Source organism: Lucilia sericata, unplaced genomic scaffold, assembly GCF_015586225.1.
Source record: "Lucilia sericata isolate MDLA Ls3-8-SP2 unplaced genomic scaffold, ASM1558622v1 Contig000383F_arrow, whole genome shotgun sequence".
NCBI classification, from domain to species: Eukaryota; Metazoa; Arthropoda; class Insecta; order Diptera; family Calliphoridae; genus Lucilia; species Lucilia sericata.
In genome coordinates this window covers 43118-57347 of record NW_023994402.1, presented here as the reverse complement: position 1 = coordinate 57347, position 14230 = coordinate 43118, and the positions used below count along the sequence as shown (strand labels likewise).

Genomic DNA, 14230 nt, shown 5'->3' with positions numbered 1-14230 from the left:
TTTGTATATAATTCATATGGGTGGTGCCAAGCCCCCATTGAAAGTCTGCCCGTTATTCTCTAAATGTTCACATGAATGTCAAAGTTCTTCATGTAAAATTTTTAGATTCTAGCTCTTATAGTTTTCTGATATACAAATTTTTCTATTCTTCATGTAAAATTTGAAGATTCTAGCTCTAATAGTTTCTCAGATATACGAATTTTTCTATTTAATTTATATGGGGGTTTCAAGCCCCTCAGATGAAAATCCTCCCTGTTTTTTTACAAAATGTTCAGAAGAATATTAAAGTTCTTCGTGCAAAATTTGAAGAATTTAGTTCTATTTGTTTGCATTATAAACGAATTTTGTAATTAATTTGTATGGGAGGTACCGCTCCCCTCATTGCTAGCCCACCAATTTATAACCCAAAATGTTTACATGGATGTTAAAGTTCTTCGTGCAAAATTTTAAGATTCTAGTTATAATAGTTTCCAAGATAAACGAATTTGTGTATATAATTTATATGGGAGGTGCCACGCCCTCTGCTGCTAGTATGCTAATTTTTTATCCTAAATAATCATATTGACTCTAAAGTGGCTCCGACAAAATTTTAGTACTCTGTTATATTATCTCAGATATGCTATTTAATATTTTCTTAATATGGGCGTGGCTCCTCGCCCACTTGAAATTTCAAAATAAAAAGTAGCCTATAACCTCTTCCAGATATACAGGAGTACACTGTGCAAATTTCAAGAAAATCGGTTCAGCCGTTTAGTAGTCTATAAACTTCAAATATACAAACATACAAACACACATTAATTTTTATATATATGTATATATATATAGATAGATACATAATTAATATTAATCATAGTTAAATATAAAAGGGTTTAATAGTTTTTGTAAATAGCGGAACTATACTTATATTATCTCGATAACCCTCCACCATTAACAACGGTGATAGAGGGTATATGTATGTAAATGTAAGAATTCATTAAATAATATATACATAGACAACACATACCAGTTATACCTTCTTTATGGACAAAGGTTGTGCTCCCCCTCCCTAATCCTATTCCTTATTTAATAAGCTCTTTTTCCTCTTACAATACACTTGTAAGGTTGAGATATTTGGCAACAGTTTCGAGAACTTAAATGGCTAATTAGTGGTAAAAGAATAGCAGCCCTTCCTAATCATATTCTATTTTAATCCTTTCTATTTTCCCTTAGATTACTTCACCTACTTAAATTGCTAATTATTGATAAACGAATTTTTATCGCTAACAATTCCAATCACGTGTGACAACACATGTCGGTTGTAACTTCATGTCTAGTTCATGTATTCCGTCACTTTATGGATTCCCAAATACACAAAAACCTTTAAAAATGTGTCATAGGATCCTTCTATTCTCTAGGCTGGAGACGACTAAGACAATCAGATACAAAGGTAGGCGATCAATTGAGGAAATAGAGAATATGGGCGGTTCAAAATTATTAATAATGCTAGAAATGTTCTAATACTTCGGTAGATAAATACCAAAAGTTTTGGAAACTATACCCAGAATGTCTTAGGCAGAAGCACAAGACTAAGAGTGGTCCGAACGAAACCATTCACTGGCAGCGGGTAGTAAATCTCCAAAAAACGAGAAAGGATGCAAACCCCACCAGAACCCTCAGCAAACACGATCACATCCGCTAGACGATGCTTCATGACCTTGTAGTAATAGAATGGGTTGCAATCAAATACAAAATAGCTGAGCATGTTATGGAACACTTGCACGCTGTAATAAGGATTATAAAATATCTGAAAATGAATGAAAATGAGAGCGCGAGAATTTGGATATCGAAGGACTCAAAATGTTGGCGTGTCTGAAGCTTCAGAACCAAACATATATATGTATTACTGGTCCTTCATCTGTACAAAACATGTTGACGGTCTTTCAGTCTAATCCTCGCCATCACTTAATTAGCCTCGAGTTAACCACAACATGAGCTTTAGTATTACCTCAGGCTACATGGCACAGGAGAAGGCAGCTCCGCCAGGCGAAGTGAGTGATCACCATGAGCAGGAGAAGAAGTAAATATTGGGAAAAATACAAATTGGAACACAACTAGGAAGAATTTTACCGCAGTGCAATCACATAAAGTTCTGCATTAGTATAGCAGGTGAAGATCTTAATACCGACCTTCATATAATGCGGTGTAGCTATGCTTAACACATCTGTATGTTGAATATAATGAAAATATCGATCAAGTAGGAAATGGAACTGCAAGTGGACGCTTACTTAACCCAGATCTATGAATGATTAGTCCTGAATTTTTAATTGAAATTATGTATACTTTTAGGGTACACATATTTAAACTAACATATACTAAACTAACTGCGATAAACATTTAATATTATTACTCCACATACGGACTTTGAGAGAGTATTCAGAGTTCCTTCCAGGAACAAATATAAATCTAGGATTTATGCAGATGGTTCAAAAATTAACTGCGGTGTTAGTTCTGGTATTTTCTGCGAGGAATTACTTACACTGAATTTATTCGTATTTAATAAAATTTAAGTTTTTACTAGTGGGTTTCTGCAAAAAATCACCTTAATACATATTGAAATTTATTTTATGTTTTTATACTGATATAAAACATATTTTTTTTTATTCTATTTATTTTAAAAATAAATAAGTATGTGAAACAAATAATTACAAAAGCATGTAGCCAGTTTATTCGGGTTTTAAATATCAATTTAAAATCCATATGACAGTTACATAGTAAGTATGGTAGCACTAACAATCTGGCAGCCTTTGTCAACAGCTGTTCACTAGATGCCAATTTTTACGTAACTTACGTTTTACGCAACTACGACTAAGCCTAGCCGCCGCCGAAAATTTTTCAGCTTAAAACGGCTTGGAATTTCAAAATATTTTGAATAATTTACAGGACACAATTGATAAATTTACGGAATTTTAGAATCTGAAATTAATTTAAATTTAAGGAAGTTTCCTTCCAGCAATGCTTGGGTCCGGTACTAACCATTGTGGGCTTTATGTCGACTTTAGATCCCTTAGAGTTGTCACACTATATGAAACATTTAAGTGGAAAGAAAAAAAGAAGAAAAACAACGTTTATCTGTAGGTATTCTTTCCGATCACTTGATATACTTGCGTCTGTATCAAGCATGGCAAATGAGGGAATGTCTTTGGATTTGAAAAAAATATCATGGCTTTGTCGAACAGATCGTACTTAATTGGTTGGCTCTTTGAGATCATCACAATTACTACATAGCAAAGTTGATATTAGTATGCATTATATACATATGTATGTGAATCTCAAATCGAATTGTTGGCCTGTCATTAAACGCGCCCTCGTTGGTGGGATGTATCCTATTATTATTAAATCGCCCTGCAGAAGAGAAATTGTTTTACATCCAAATTCTGTTTTGCGACCATTTAATTTAAACTCTATGAGTTCGATGAATTTTGGTTCACCCTGGAGTAGTTCTGGTTCTTAAAACAATCATTTTTTCGAATTTGTCAACCTCGGGACTAATTCTAGGGAAGCTTTAGAGAACGCTTTATGTAAAATTAGTTCTTTTTTCAACGTTTTTGTTCAAATGTAGAAATAGTTCTCGTGAGTTTAAAAATAAATGTCGTGAAAATGAGTTGTATAACGAGTATAGTATTATAAAATAGTATTACGAATACCAAAAATTTCCTACTCTGGTAGACAATCCCGATTTTTAAAAAATTTCTTTCAAAATCCCACTTTTTAATCTCTTGGATTCCGTTTTTATTTAAAATCGTTGAACATTTAAAAATAACTGAAAACATATCCGACTTAGAATAGGTAGGTGAGTGGTTAGTGTGATAGGCAGGTGGACCGGAGATGGCGGGTTCGATTCAAACCTGAGACACTGGTAGAGGAACGCACAACAGGCGTTATAGAGGCCTCGGTGTATATATCCTCTTTCAAACTAACTAGCCGGTTTACAACCGATTTTAAGCCGCCGCCGATATTTCTAGTGTCACCCGACGCCGTCGTTTATATTTGTCGGCGCAGCGCTCTGCTATCACATAAGAGAAAAAACCTACCGCAGGTTACCGATTTTAATAGATTTCTTGTGAGAAAAAGTTATTATTCATACAATATGATTTCATTTTCCCGTGGATTAGGAAATATACTAACGCGTATTGCCTTCAGTAACACCGGTACAAGTGTCCATTTAGCGAGAACACTGCAAACCACATGTACATTAGATTGTGAAATTAAACAGCAACAACAAGAAGAACCAACTGACAGTACATTAGCAGCTGATGAAGGCGCACCAGAACTACAACAAGAGCAACGCGAGTTAACCGAACAAGAACAAAAATTATTACGAAAAGATCGTTCACGTAAAATACCTGTAGAAACATCGATTCGTTACTTGAAAAGTGACGCATATAAACAAACCTACGGTGCTCAGTTTGTGTGGGAACAATATCGTCGCAATCACAAGGGCTTGTTCCCACCACGTAAAACTCGCAAGACTTGCATACGTAAAGACACCATAACTACCGGTAACCCTTGCCCCATTTGCAGGGACGAATACTTGGTATTGGATCACCGTAACATTGAATTGCTGAAACAGTTTATTTCACCACATTCCGGGGAAGTACTAAGCTACACCAAAACCGGCTTGTGTCAAAAGAAACACTTGCAATTGCTGGTGGCCGTTGAGAGAGCAAAGGACTACGGTTTGTTAACCTTTGACGTCCCATATCGCAATTTCGATTATAGCGAATTCTACGGAAAGGTTGAAGCTAAAAATTAGAAAATTCTAAAAATCAATTGTTTTCTAGTTTTATAAGTTGTTTCGAGTAAAAAATATAAAAGTAAATTTAAACCAATTAAAATTTATATATACAGAAAGTTTAAAAATGGCCCAAATACAAGAAGAATCTAAATTTACATTTGTCGTTGTGGGAGGAGGAATTGCTGGTGTAACATGTGCCGAAACTATAGCCATTTGTTGCCCTGAAGAGTCGATTTTACTGATGACAGAATCTACAGTAATTAAAACTGTTGCCAATTTGGAACCAGTAGCTCGTTATCTGCATAAATTTGATGTGCAAGAAAGGACATTAGCCTCAACATCTTTGGGAGGAGACAATAAATTCTTAGCACCAGCTATTGTAACCGTAGTAGATCAATTAAAAACAATTGAGGCGGAATCAAAATTCATTTTCACTAAAGAAAACAAAAAAATTCACTATAAATACTTGTGTTTGTGCACGGGTGGAACACCACGTCTTATCGAAGATAACAATTCTTTGATTCTGGGTATACGAGATACAGATTCTGTTTTGGAATTACAAAAAAGATTAAAGAGTGCTAAAAAAATTGTTTTGGTAGGAAATGGTGGCATTGCTAGTGAACTGGCTCACGAATTGGAAGGTGTTGAAGTACACTGGGTAGTCAAAGATAATCACATTGCCTCCACATTTATAGATCCCGGTGCTGCATATTTTTTCCAGCAGAGAATTGATCAACAACTGCAAAACAAAGTGAACGATAGTCCTGCTAAAGGCATTGTTAAACGTTTACGTTATGATGAAATTGCACCCACAGAAGATGTTGGTTTTAAAAAAGGTGCAGCTTTAGGACCAGATTGGCATCAACATTTTGATTTAAGAGGTACTGATGACAGCAAAACTAAACCAATCATACACTTTAAAGCATTAATAGACAAAATGGAAAAAGTAACAGATACTAATAAAAACTCTTTAAATATTCACCTGACCACTGGCGAAGAAATAAATTGTGATTTCATAGTATCAGCTACAGGGGTAGTACCAAGACAGGACTATATTTGTAAGCCAGAACTGGAATTGTCCGACGAAGACAGCGGGATAAAAGTTAATGAAATGATGCAAACTTCAAATGAGTTCATATATGCAGCCGGTGATGTGTGCACTGCAGGCTGGCCCAAAGCTGAGCATTGGTTCCAAATGCGTTTGTGGACACAAGCTCGTCAAATGGGCTGCATGGCTGGTAGAAGTATGGCTGCTGCTTTTAATAAGGAAACTGTATATCAAGATTTTTGTTTCGAACTTTTCGGTCATGTTACGCAATTATTTGGTTTACCTGTTGTGCTACTCGGTCGTTACAATGGCCAAGGTTTGGGTACCAACTACGAGCTTTTAATTCGTAGTACACCTGGTCATGAATATATTAAATTTGTGTTACAAAACGGAAAACTTAGAGGAGCTATTTTAATTGGTAACACGGAGTTAGCGGAAACTTGCGAAAACCTTATACTCAATGGCATCGATTTAACACCATTTGGAGATGATATCCTTAATCCCGACATTGACATTGAAGATTATTTTGATTAAAACTTAAATAATAAAACTGCTGTATATATATTTTTGTTACTATTAAAGAAATACAATTAAATTATAAAAAGAAAAATTTGTTTATTTACTAGAAACATTGTTGACCGTAGGCTATTTGGATTTTTGTCATTTAATTTTGGCCTCACTGCCTGTAAAAAGAAAAAAATAATGGTAATTTTGAGTTGAAGTGTACATTTTTATAAAATTTATAATATTAAAAAAAAATAAACAGGGAGCTCATAGGTCATTTGATAGTTGAATAGATATAAGGACAGACAGATCGATAGAAAATAAATAGAAGAGTATACGTGCCAATTGTATTCCCTTTTCTATACGCCTTATTGTAGCCCAACACAAGCCGCAAATTAACTATAAATTAACACAGAATAGGGACATACTTTTTAAATCCTAAAGGATCGTCAAATTATGTTGTTATTAGGTATAAGATTTGAAGATATTGCAATCGATTTGAGTTAGAAAATACACCCCATTTCAAAACTTTCTTTTTTCAACTTACCAACATATTTAATTTCATCAAAAGCTTTGCGTGCCTTCTTCAACTCTTCATTCATGGTCAACAAATCTTTGACACGGGCATATTTTCGAGGATCTTTGCGAACCAAGAAAATAATATCTTCAACCTGTACTCTTCCAGTGCGACCAATTTCCATGGCTTTGTGTGTCATTTCGGTAATAAATTCAATTACCAAATCTTCCAATAAATCAACACTTTCGGTATAAGGATTCTTATCATCACCAAAACCATACATCATGCAACGCAATTCCTTGCTGAACAAACGTTTACGACCAGCATTTGTGGGCACAAACTGTTCCTCTCCCTCTTCTTCGTCAAACTGAAAATAAAGAAATTAAGTTGTTGGGCATTTTTTAAGTAAAACGTGTGATAACTACTTACATCGGGATTTTCAAAGGGTTCATCAGGATTTGCTGCCATTTTACTAAAGAAATTAAGCTTAATTTATGTTTTTATTCTAATTTTTCTTAAAACTGTTGTTTATTGTGTTCAGATACCTGCGTCGACAAATATTAACGACGGCAACAACCGACACCGAACATTTAATCGGCGCCTGAAAATCGTCTATATGCGTGTTAAGTTTTCAACTGTGTTTTTTTTATTTATAACGAGAAGGGACTGATTAAAATGTGGGATTTTGGATTGGAAGAAAGTATTTATAAAATTGGGTATTAAAAATTTTTTATATAAAATAGAATAGTATAATACACTTACACGAAATCTAGTACTTATGATATTTCGAGCTAAATCTAGTTGATTTTAACTAGATTTCCCATACAAAACAATATCTACTTCGTAACTAGATTTCGTTAAAATCTACTCATAATTTTTTACAAATAATACTAAAAAATACGACGCTAAAACGAGAAAAACAAAACAAACAAAAAAATTAAAATGTCAACAAAATTTTAATAAATTGAAAAACACGAATGAAAAGTTTATTAAAAATAGAAGGTAATGTTATTTTTAAATATCTAATTTTTTATTATAAATAAAATGGTAATAAATATCCCACTTTTCCTTCTTATATTCCATATCAGACACAATTTCAAGAAATATTAAAAAAAATGAAATCTTCCTAAATGCCAAAAATAGTAAGTGTAAATGGTCTAGACTTTTAAAAAGATTATAAATGAAATCTACTAGATTTCGTGTATGTGTAATTGGGGTATAACAAAGCATATTCTTCTGCTACACTTGTATATTCTTATTATATGTATTAAAAATAAAAAATCTCTAATCAATATCAAGAAAAATGTTTTCAATATGAAACGAACAGCATCAGCAGACATTACAATGACAGAAATATATCTTGACAATCCACCAATTTTGATGGTGTTAAATAATCACTACAACTAGGTTGAAACGAAATTTGGATCTTGTATATATATATTTTCACAAAAATTTACGAAATTTAAACTTTTTATGAAAAGCAAGTAGCATTCTTACAGGTGGTCTCGGATTTTTGCTCATATATTCGTTATTTACGAATCGATTTTGCTGATTTTAAATCTCAAAGATATTTGGGGTCTTCAGAAATTTGACTTCAACAGACAGACGGACATGGCTTAATCGACTCAACTATATATAAGGATCCAGAACGTACATACATACATATATGAGACCCTAAGGGTCTCATTTTATAAAACGAAACGCAAACGTTCAAAAAAATTTGTATGGAAAAAATTCAAATTTTCAAAAATTTTCCAGTATTCTTCGTAAAATTTTTTTACATTAACGAAAGTTTCGTTTTATAAAATGAGGGTGTACAATGATGGTAGCGGAGCACAACGGGTTAAACTCTAATATTTTGTGCTGTTTTATCCATGGTTGGCCGCCATATGTTCAAAATGTTGATTATCTTAAAAATATTGATTATTTTTTTAATAATAAAGCATTTAATTAAATTGTTACCTTAATTAAGAAATATTTTAACAATTTGTTGACAAAAAAAGGGATTATTTCAAAGAGGGATTATATGGGGGCAGGAGGTTATGGGCCTATCTTTAAAAATTTTTGGTAGAGAGATTTTCGTCTATATTAAAGTCATTTATTAATATAGATTTTGAGGTGATACATTTAAAATATGTATATATGAGGTCAAAAACGTATTTAGAGGGTACGGTTGTATGGGGACTATGCGAAATAATGGACCAATTTTAACAATTTTCTATAGGCTTCGTCCTTGCAGAATTTTATCAAATTATCTTGAAAATTTCGATCTGTAGCATGCGCACAAAGTTTACATGGGCACACAGGCAGACAGATGGACAAGAGGACTTAGAAAGTGATTCTGAGCCGATTGCTTTAAGGTGGGCCTAGGACAAATATCTCTGCGTGTTACAAACATCAGCACAAACACATAATAACCTCCCCACTATAATAGTGTAGGGTATAAAAAGGTCTACTTTGAAAAATCATTTTATTATAACGACGGCGTCAACATAATTTAAAGCTGCCGCTGCAATTATTAACGTTAGACGCCGTTGTTAATTTTATTTAACGCAGTTCTGAACGCTCTCTGAGTCAATATTCTCAGTCACTGTTTGGCTGCGTTTGATTCGTGTTCGTTTTTGTGCGAAGGTACGGAAACACAGACATTGGGTATATATTTTTTTATATAAAGTGCATTTTTCCACAATTGGAAATTACCTTTGTTTAGAGCTAATCAGAAAACAAATAATAATTGCAAAATTTTATCTGTTAATAACAAAAACAACGTACAAAAGTAAATAATTAATGGCTTCCTGCATTAAAGGAGAAATAACAAATTTACAAGATTGAAAAAATATATTTGGAAAACTTCATCATCTTCATATATAAAGACAAAACAAGTGAAATTTCTTTTATTGATTTTTTACAAACATTTCTTCAGATGTGTGAAAATTCGATTTCTCTGACTCTCGAGTGAAGAAAAAAAAAAAACGAAATAACGAAAGAGAGAAAAATATACAAATAAAGAAGAAAATAGCAGAAAATAAAAAACAAAAGAAAAATAACAATAACAAAACAAACTGACGTTTACCATAGAAAAAAATTGCAACACAACAAAAAAAAATATGAGGTTTATTTAAGAGTGATGAAAAATATAAATTAAATAATAGTGATTTTTTGTTATGAAGAAACAAACCATAAAAGGAAAAAATGAAGTGCTTAAAATAGCAAAAAATAAATCGAAAAATATTAATTGAAAATAAAAATATCCCCATATTTATTTTATTTATTTAATTAACCATCATCATACGTCACTACAGGCTTTTGTCTGGTTTTTTTCTACGTTTGTTTTGCATTGAACTCTCTTTGATTTATACAATATTATTCTCTTTGCGCGCCGTTAAATTAAAAGTTTTACCTAGCCACGCTCTCTTTGTTGCATTTGATTTATTAAACATTTTGTTTTAAATCTAATTTTGCGTGTATTTTGGTCTACACATTTTTCTTTAAATACGTCGCAAATTTTTACATAAAGAAAAAACTCTCCAGCAAAATATATCTCTCGACCAGCTTCAACATCAAACCAATTAACATTTGACACCACCCAAAAACGTATATTTACTCTCATTGGGGGTTGTTAAGGCAAAAAGGAGAAAGTATAACAAAGAACTTTAACAGTAATTCATATTGGGGTGGGTCCTATATTATCCACCGTTTTCTATCATCCTTTTACGTGAGAGAGAACAAAAGAGAAAGTAAATTAAATATACATTGTGACATTTAAAGTGCAACGGAATTAAAAACAATATAAAAATCATCATTATCAACATCTGTGTGTAACGGTAATTCTCCGCAATAACCTTACGAACTGTTGCTGTCTACAACAAATTTATTACTCTCCTTTATCATCACGGTAACAACATTTTGTCATCATTGTAATACCCACAAACGGATATACATATACCTACCAGCTGTTTGTCGGATAGTAAAACACCCTTAAAGGAAGAAAGTAAAAAAGTGGAAAAAAGCAAACATAAAATAGTTGGCCTTTTCAAGGGCACATACTACCAATATATACTAAATAAAAAATAGTAGTAGTTGTAAATAACTATAGCACTATTCCATCATTCCATAGCAATTTCCTCTCAAACCCCCAAAACTTAAATACTACTGCAACCAGTCAGGGTTTTACATATATATTATAGTTAATATTACACTTATTACGATGACAATGGCGGCGGAACTAGTTTCAAGGCCGTTACAAAAAACTCGTCGCAACTTCTATACAATGTCCGCCTCCTCTTCTGCCTCATCCTTGTATGCATCATCATCAGTAGCACACACATCATCATCATCGCCTTCAGCAACAAAGTCGTTGTTACATCTATTATGCTTTACTGTGATATTTTTTAATTTTATTGCTCCCAGTATTCAGGTAAGTGTTTGATAATGATTTTAATAGATTTTCAATAGTTTTTTTTTTGTTTCTTTTTGTCGACCAATTACCAACACTGACTTTAATTCTAATACATATAACGTTAATTTTGTTTATTTAAAACATATTCTATAAATTTATGATTCATACAAATTTTTAGTTTTTTATGACATTAAATACATATCTATAAACTATTTTTGTTTAAAATGTATGCGGGTACAAATAAAATATATATTGTGTTTTATTATGTGGGCAAATTGCAGACATTGTTCTTTCTTCTGCAAGAAAAGCGGTTCCTTTTTCTAATAGTTAATTACAACACTCCCGGCTTACACAAACAGCCTTTAAATAGAAGAAATGAGTTTCAGATTTTCGTTGGCACACATTTTTTATTGTTATTTAAAGTTGTATGACATTCTTATAGAAGAGTGGGAATGTGTTGAGTTCTCATTTTGGGTCACAGGCTTTTGTTTGTAGACCAATTACCAACAATGACTGCACTTAGTAAAGTGTACTATAATTCCAATTTTTTAATTTAAATTATGTTTTTATAACAACTTTTATAAATGAATGATTCATTGGTACAAATTTCTAGCTTTTTATGTTTTTGGTGAGGAAATTCTAATCATTTGTAGTATTACTAATCCTAGACACGCTGGAGATGTAACGTTCTTATTCTTGATCAAAATTTTCTCAACTTAAATATAATTAATAGTCCGTTTGAGGTGCTTTTGGTGTGGATACATCTGATCTTATCTTAGGAATCTTTGGAAAGTATAGTTGAAAAACATCTTCCTCAGTTTTTGGCATCATTTACTTCATTCATGTTTAGACGAATCAATAGTCCGTTCGGAGACGTCTGATCTGCATCTTATCTTTGGAATTTTTGGAATGTATGTATAGTTGCAAAACATCTTCAACGACTTTAGGCGAAGCTTATCACATCCTTGTTTAGACGAATGCAGATTCACAGAGCTTAAGACTTTCTTCAGAGACTGTTACATAATGTTCTTTGGAATTAGGGTTATATGATTTGTGGGCTTGTGTATTAGACCTAGAATTCTTATTCATTCGTTGAGACAGAAATCTTAGTAGATTACATATGCAGGAGAGGTGTAGTTGCTTTTCGTTTGCCCATATTTCCACACGAAATTTGCCTGGAATTACTTCAAGCTGAACATATTCTACGATATTCATAAAACGGGAATTTTTAAAACTGAATAGAACAAAAAATGTATATGAACATTTTTAAAACTTTATTGTATCGAACCTAAACCTATTATAGGCTTGGTTAACAAGGGGTGCAACACTGAACACCCAGAAATGAAACGTTGACGTTTTCTAGATTTTCAATGTGATGAAACTTCAATCGGAGACCATAAGGGACATTGTGATTCCCTTCATAGAGTGTAGAGATCCAAAGATAGAAAAACAAAACTGTAAAATAGAGGAATCTGCTACTTTATTCCTAAGTGATTTCAACCCTGAAGTCTTACCGAATCGATTCATTACAGAAAGATTTGTAAGACAATCTGAATCTCCCTATAAAATCCAGTCAAAGGAATAAATTCCCCTGATAAAAACTACTAGACTGTGAGGGTTAAGTCCCGTTATTTCCAGCCATTTGAATCTAAGATTCTATATTCTAGGACAGTGGCAAATTAACTAGACTGTGAAGGTTGAGTACTGAAATTCCCAGCCATTACAACCTAAGATTCTATATTCTAGGACAGTGGTAAGTACTCAACCGTCACTAGTTCTACTGCATTTTCGGATTTTGAAACACTCTTGGGATTCAATTGCTGGTTTTGCTAATTCAATCACATTTTTATTCATATTTCTGCTAATTTACTATTAAGACTATGATGTTGAGTCTTCAATTTGTTTATGTTTTTGTTCTGTCCTTGTTTTGTTATTATTTTTCTGATATGTTGAACCTAAAAATTAACATGTAATTCTTTGTTTATTTTAATTTGTATCACAATAATAATTTTTTTTATAGAATAAACTGATGTAATACTAGAAATAAAAGTTAGTTTAAAATAGTAAAAAAATAAACAATATAATATAGTGTTAAGTTTCTCTATTTGTGTTTATTTTTTTCATAGTTTATCAATAAATAAGGCGAACTACTTACTAGTGTTACAATATATTCAATATCAAAACTTTTTTTCTTATTATAATAAATATTAGCTTTGTTCCTTTATTAGATTAAATTCTTTTTGATATTCAGAATTTGCAGAAAGGCAATAAATATCGTTTTCTAATATTATTTCTTCTAATTAATTTTGAATCAAAGTTTTAATTGTTTGTTCTAAAAGATAGTAAAGAACTTTTTGTTATTACATTAATAAAAATAAAGAAATTGCTCATTTTTTAAAAGTATGATTTAATGTTATCTTTACTTCCTTTAATTTTTTTGCCGAATTTGTGATAACATTATTATTAATTAGAAATTTTGACAATTATTTCTAAATCATACCCAGCTGTGACCAATTCAATTATTTTCTTTGGGGGTTTGAACACCTGTTTCCATAACATTGAGTAATATTCTTTGGTATTTTAATTGTTATTAAAAAATTGTTTCTTTTCCATATTAGCAATGGTGATTCTTCATTTTTTCTTATCTTTGTTAAATAGTTTTTCCCCTCCAACAAATTGTTGTAGCTAAATTGTTTAGATAAAAAGTAATAATATAAATATTTGTCGCTGTATTTTCTATTTAATTTTGTTTAATCATATTGTTTAAATGACTCGATTTTCTTTATTTAAATGTTATTTAAAATAAAAAAAGTTATAAACAAATCTAATAAATAATTTATCTATATAATACAAAGAACTTTGAAAGAAAAATGTGAAATTTATATAATTTTGTAATTATTTCATTTGTAAAGTAAATTCTTTTATTTTAAATTAATTTTTTTTTAATGAAAAATATCATAATATTTGTTGTACAATCTACTAACTTTA

General features: G+C 31.7%; 4 protein-coding genes across 6 annotated transcripts in view; 3 read left to right on the top strand and 1 right to left on the bottom strand.

Moving 5' to 3' along the window:
• The first annotated feature begins 3999 nt into the window (after positions 1-3999).
• LOC119604335 (28S ribosomal protein S18b, mitochondrial) lies at positions 4000-5106 on the top strand. Its single transcript, XM_037956904.1, has one exon. The coding sequence runs from the start codon at positions 4127-4129 to the stop codon at positions 4790-4792; it is 666 nt and encodes a 221-aa protein (XP_037812832.1). The 5' UTR covers positions 4000-4126; the 3' UTR covers positions 4793-5106.
• LOC119604334 (pyridine nucleotide-disulfide oxidoreductase domain-containing protein 1) lies at positions 4000-6426 on the top strand. Its single transcript, XM_037956903.1, has one exon. It carries the CDS (start codon positions 4899-4901, stop codon positions 6354-6356), a length of 1458 nt encoding a protein of 485 aa, XP_037812831.1. The 5' UTR covers positions 4000-4898; the 3' UTR covers positions 6357-6426.
• On the bottom strand, positions 6360-7457 carry LOC119604337 (transcription initiation factor TFIID subunit 13). The gene is made up of 3 exons (XM_037956905.1): positions 7273-7457; positions 6874-7210; positions 6360-6505 (listed from the first exon to the last, which is right to left on the bottom strand). Exons 1-3 carry the CDS (start codon positions 7309-7311, stop codon positions 6483-6485), a joined length of 399 nt encoding a protein of 132 aa, XP_037812833.1. The 5' UTR covers positions 7312-7457; the 3' UTR covers positions 6360-6482.
• Positions 7458-9417: 1960 nt separating this feature from the next.
• The window catches only part of LOC119604339 (NPC intracellular cholesterol transporter 1), a 47646-nt gene continuing 42833 nt past the window's right edge, over positions 9418-14230 (top strand). For all 3 annotated transcript variants that reach the window (XM_037956910.1, XM_037956909.1, XM_037956907.1), the window contains exon 1: positions 9418-11260. In XM_037956910.1, coding sequence (XP_037812838.1) covers positions 11051-11260 — 210 coding nt within the window. In that variant the 5' untranslated portion in view covers positions 9418-11050. The remainder of the gene's footprint in view (positions 11261-14230) is intronic.

Bases quoted from the DNA above. Each gene is read 5' to 3' on its own strand.
- LOC119604335 (XM_037956904.1), top strand. From the start codon at position 4,127: ATGATTTCATTTTCCCGTGGATTAGGAAATATACTAACGCGTATTGCC.
- LOC119604334 (XM_037956903.1), top strand. From the start codon at position 4,899: ATGGCCCAAATACAAGAAGAATCTAAATTTACATTTGTCGTTGTGGGA.
- LOC119604337 (XM_037956905.1), bottom strand. From the start codon at position 7,311: ATGGCAGCAAATCCTGATGAACCCTTTGAAAATCCCGAT. The intron at 7,211-7,272 runs GTAAGTAGTTAT...CTTTATTTTCAG, and splicing joins AACCCTTTGAAAATCCCGAT to TTTGACGAAGAAGAGGGAGA. The intron at 6,506-6,873 runs GTAAGTTGAAAA...TTCTTTTTACAG, and splicing joins TGATGAAATTAAATATGTTG to GCAGTGAGGCCAAAATTAAA.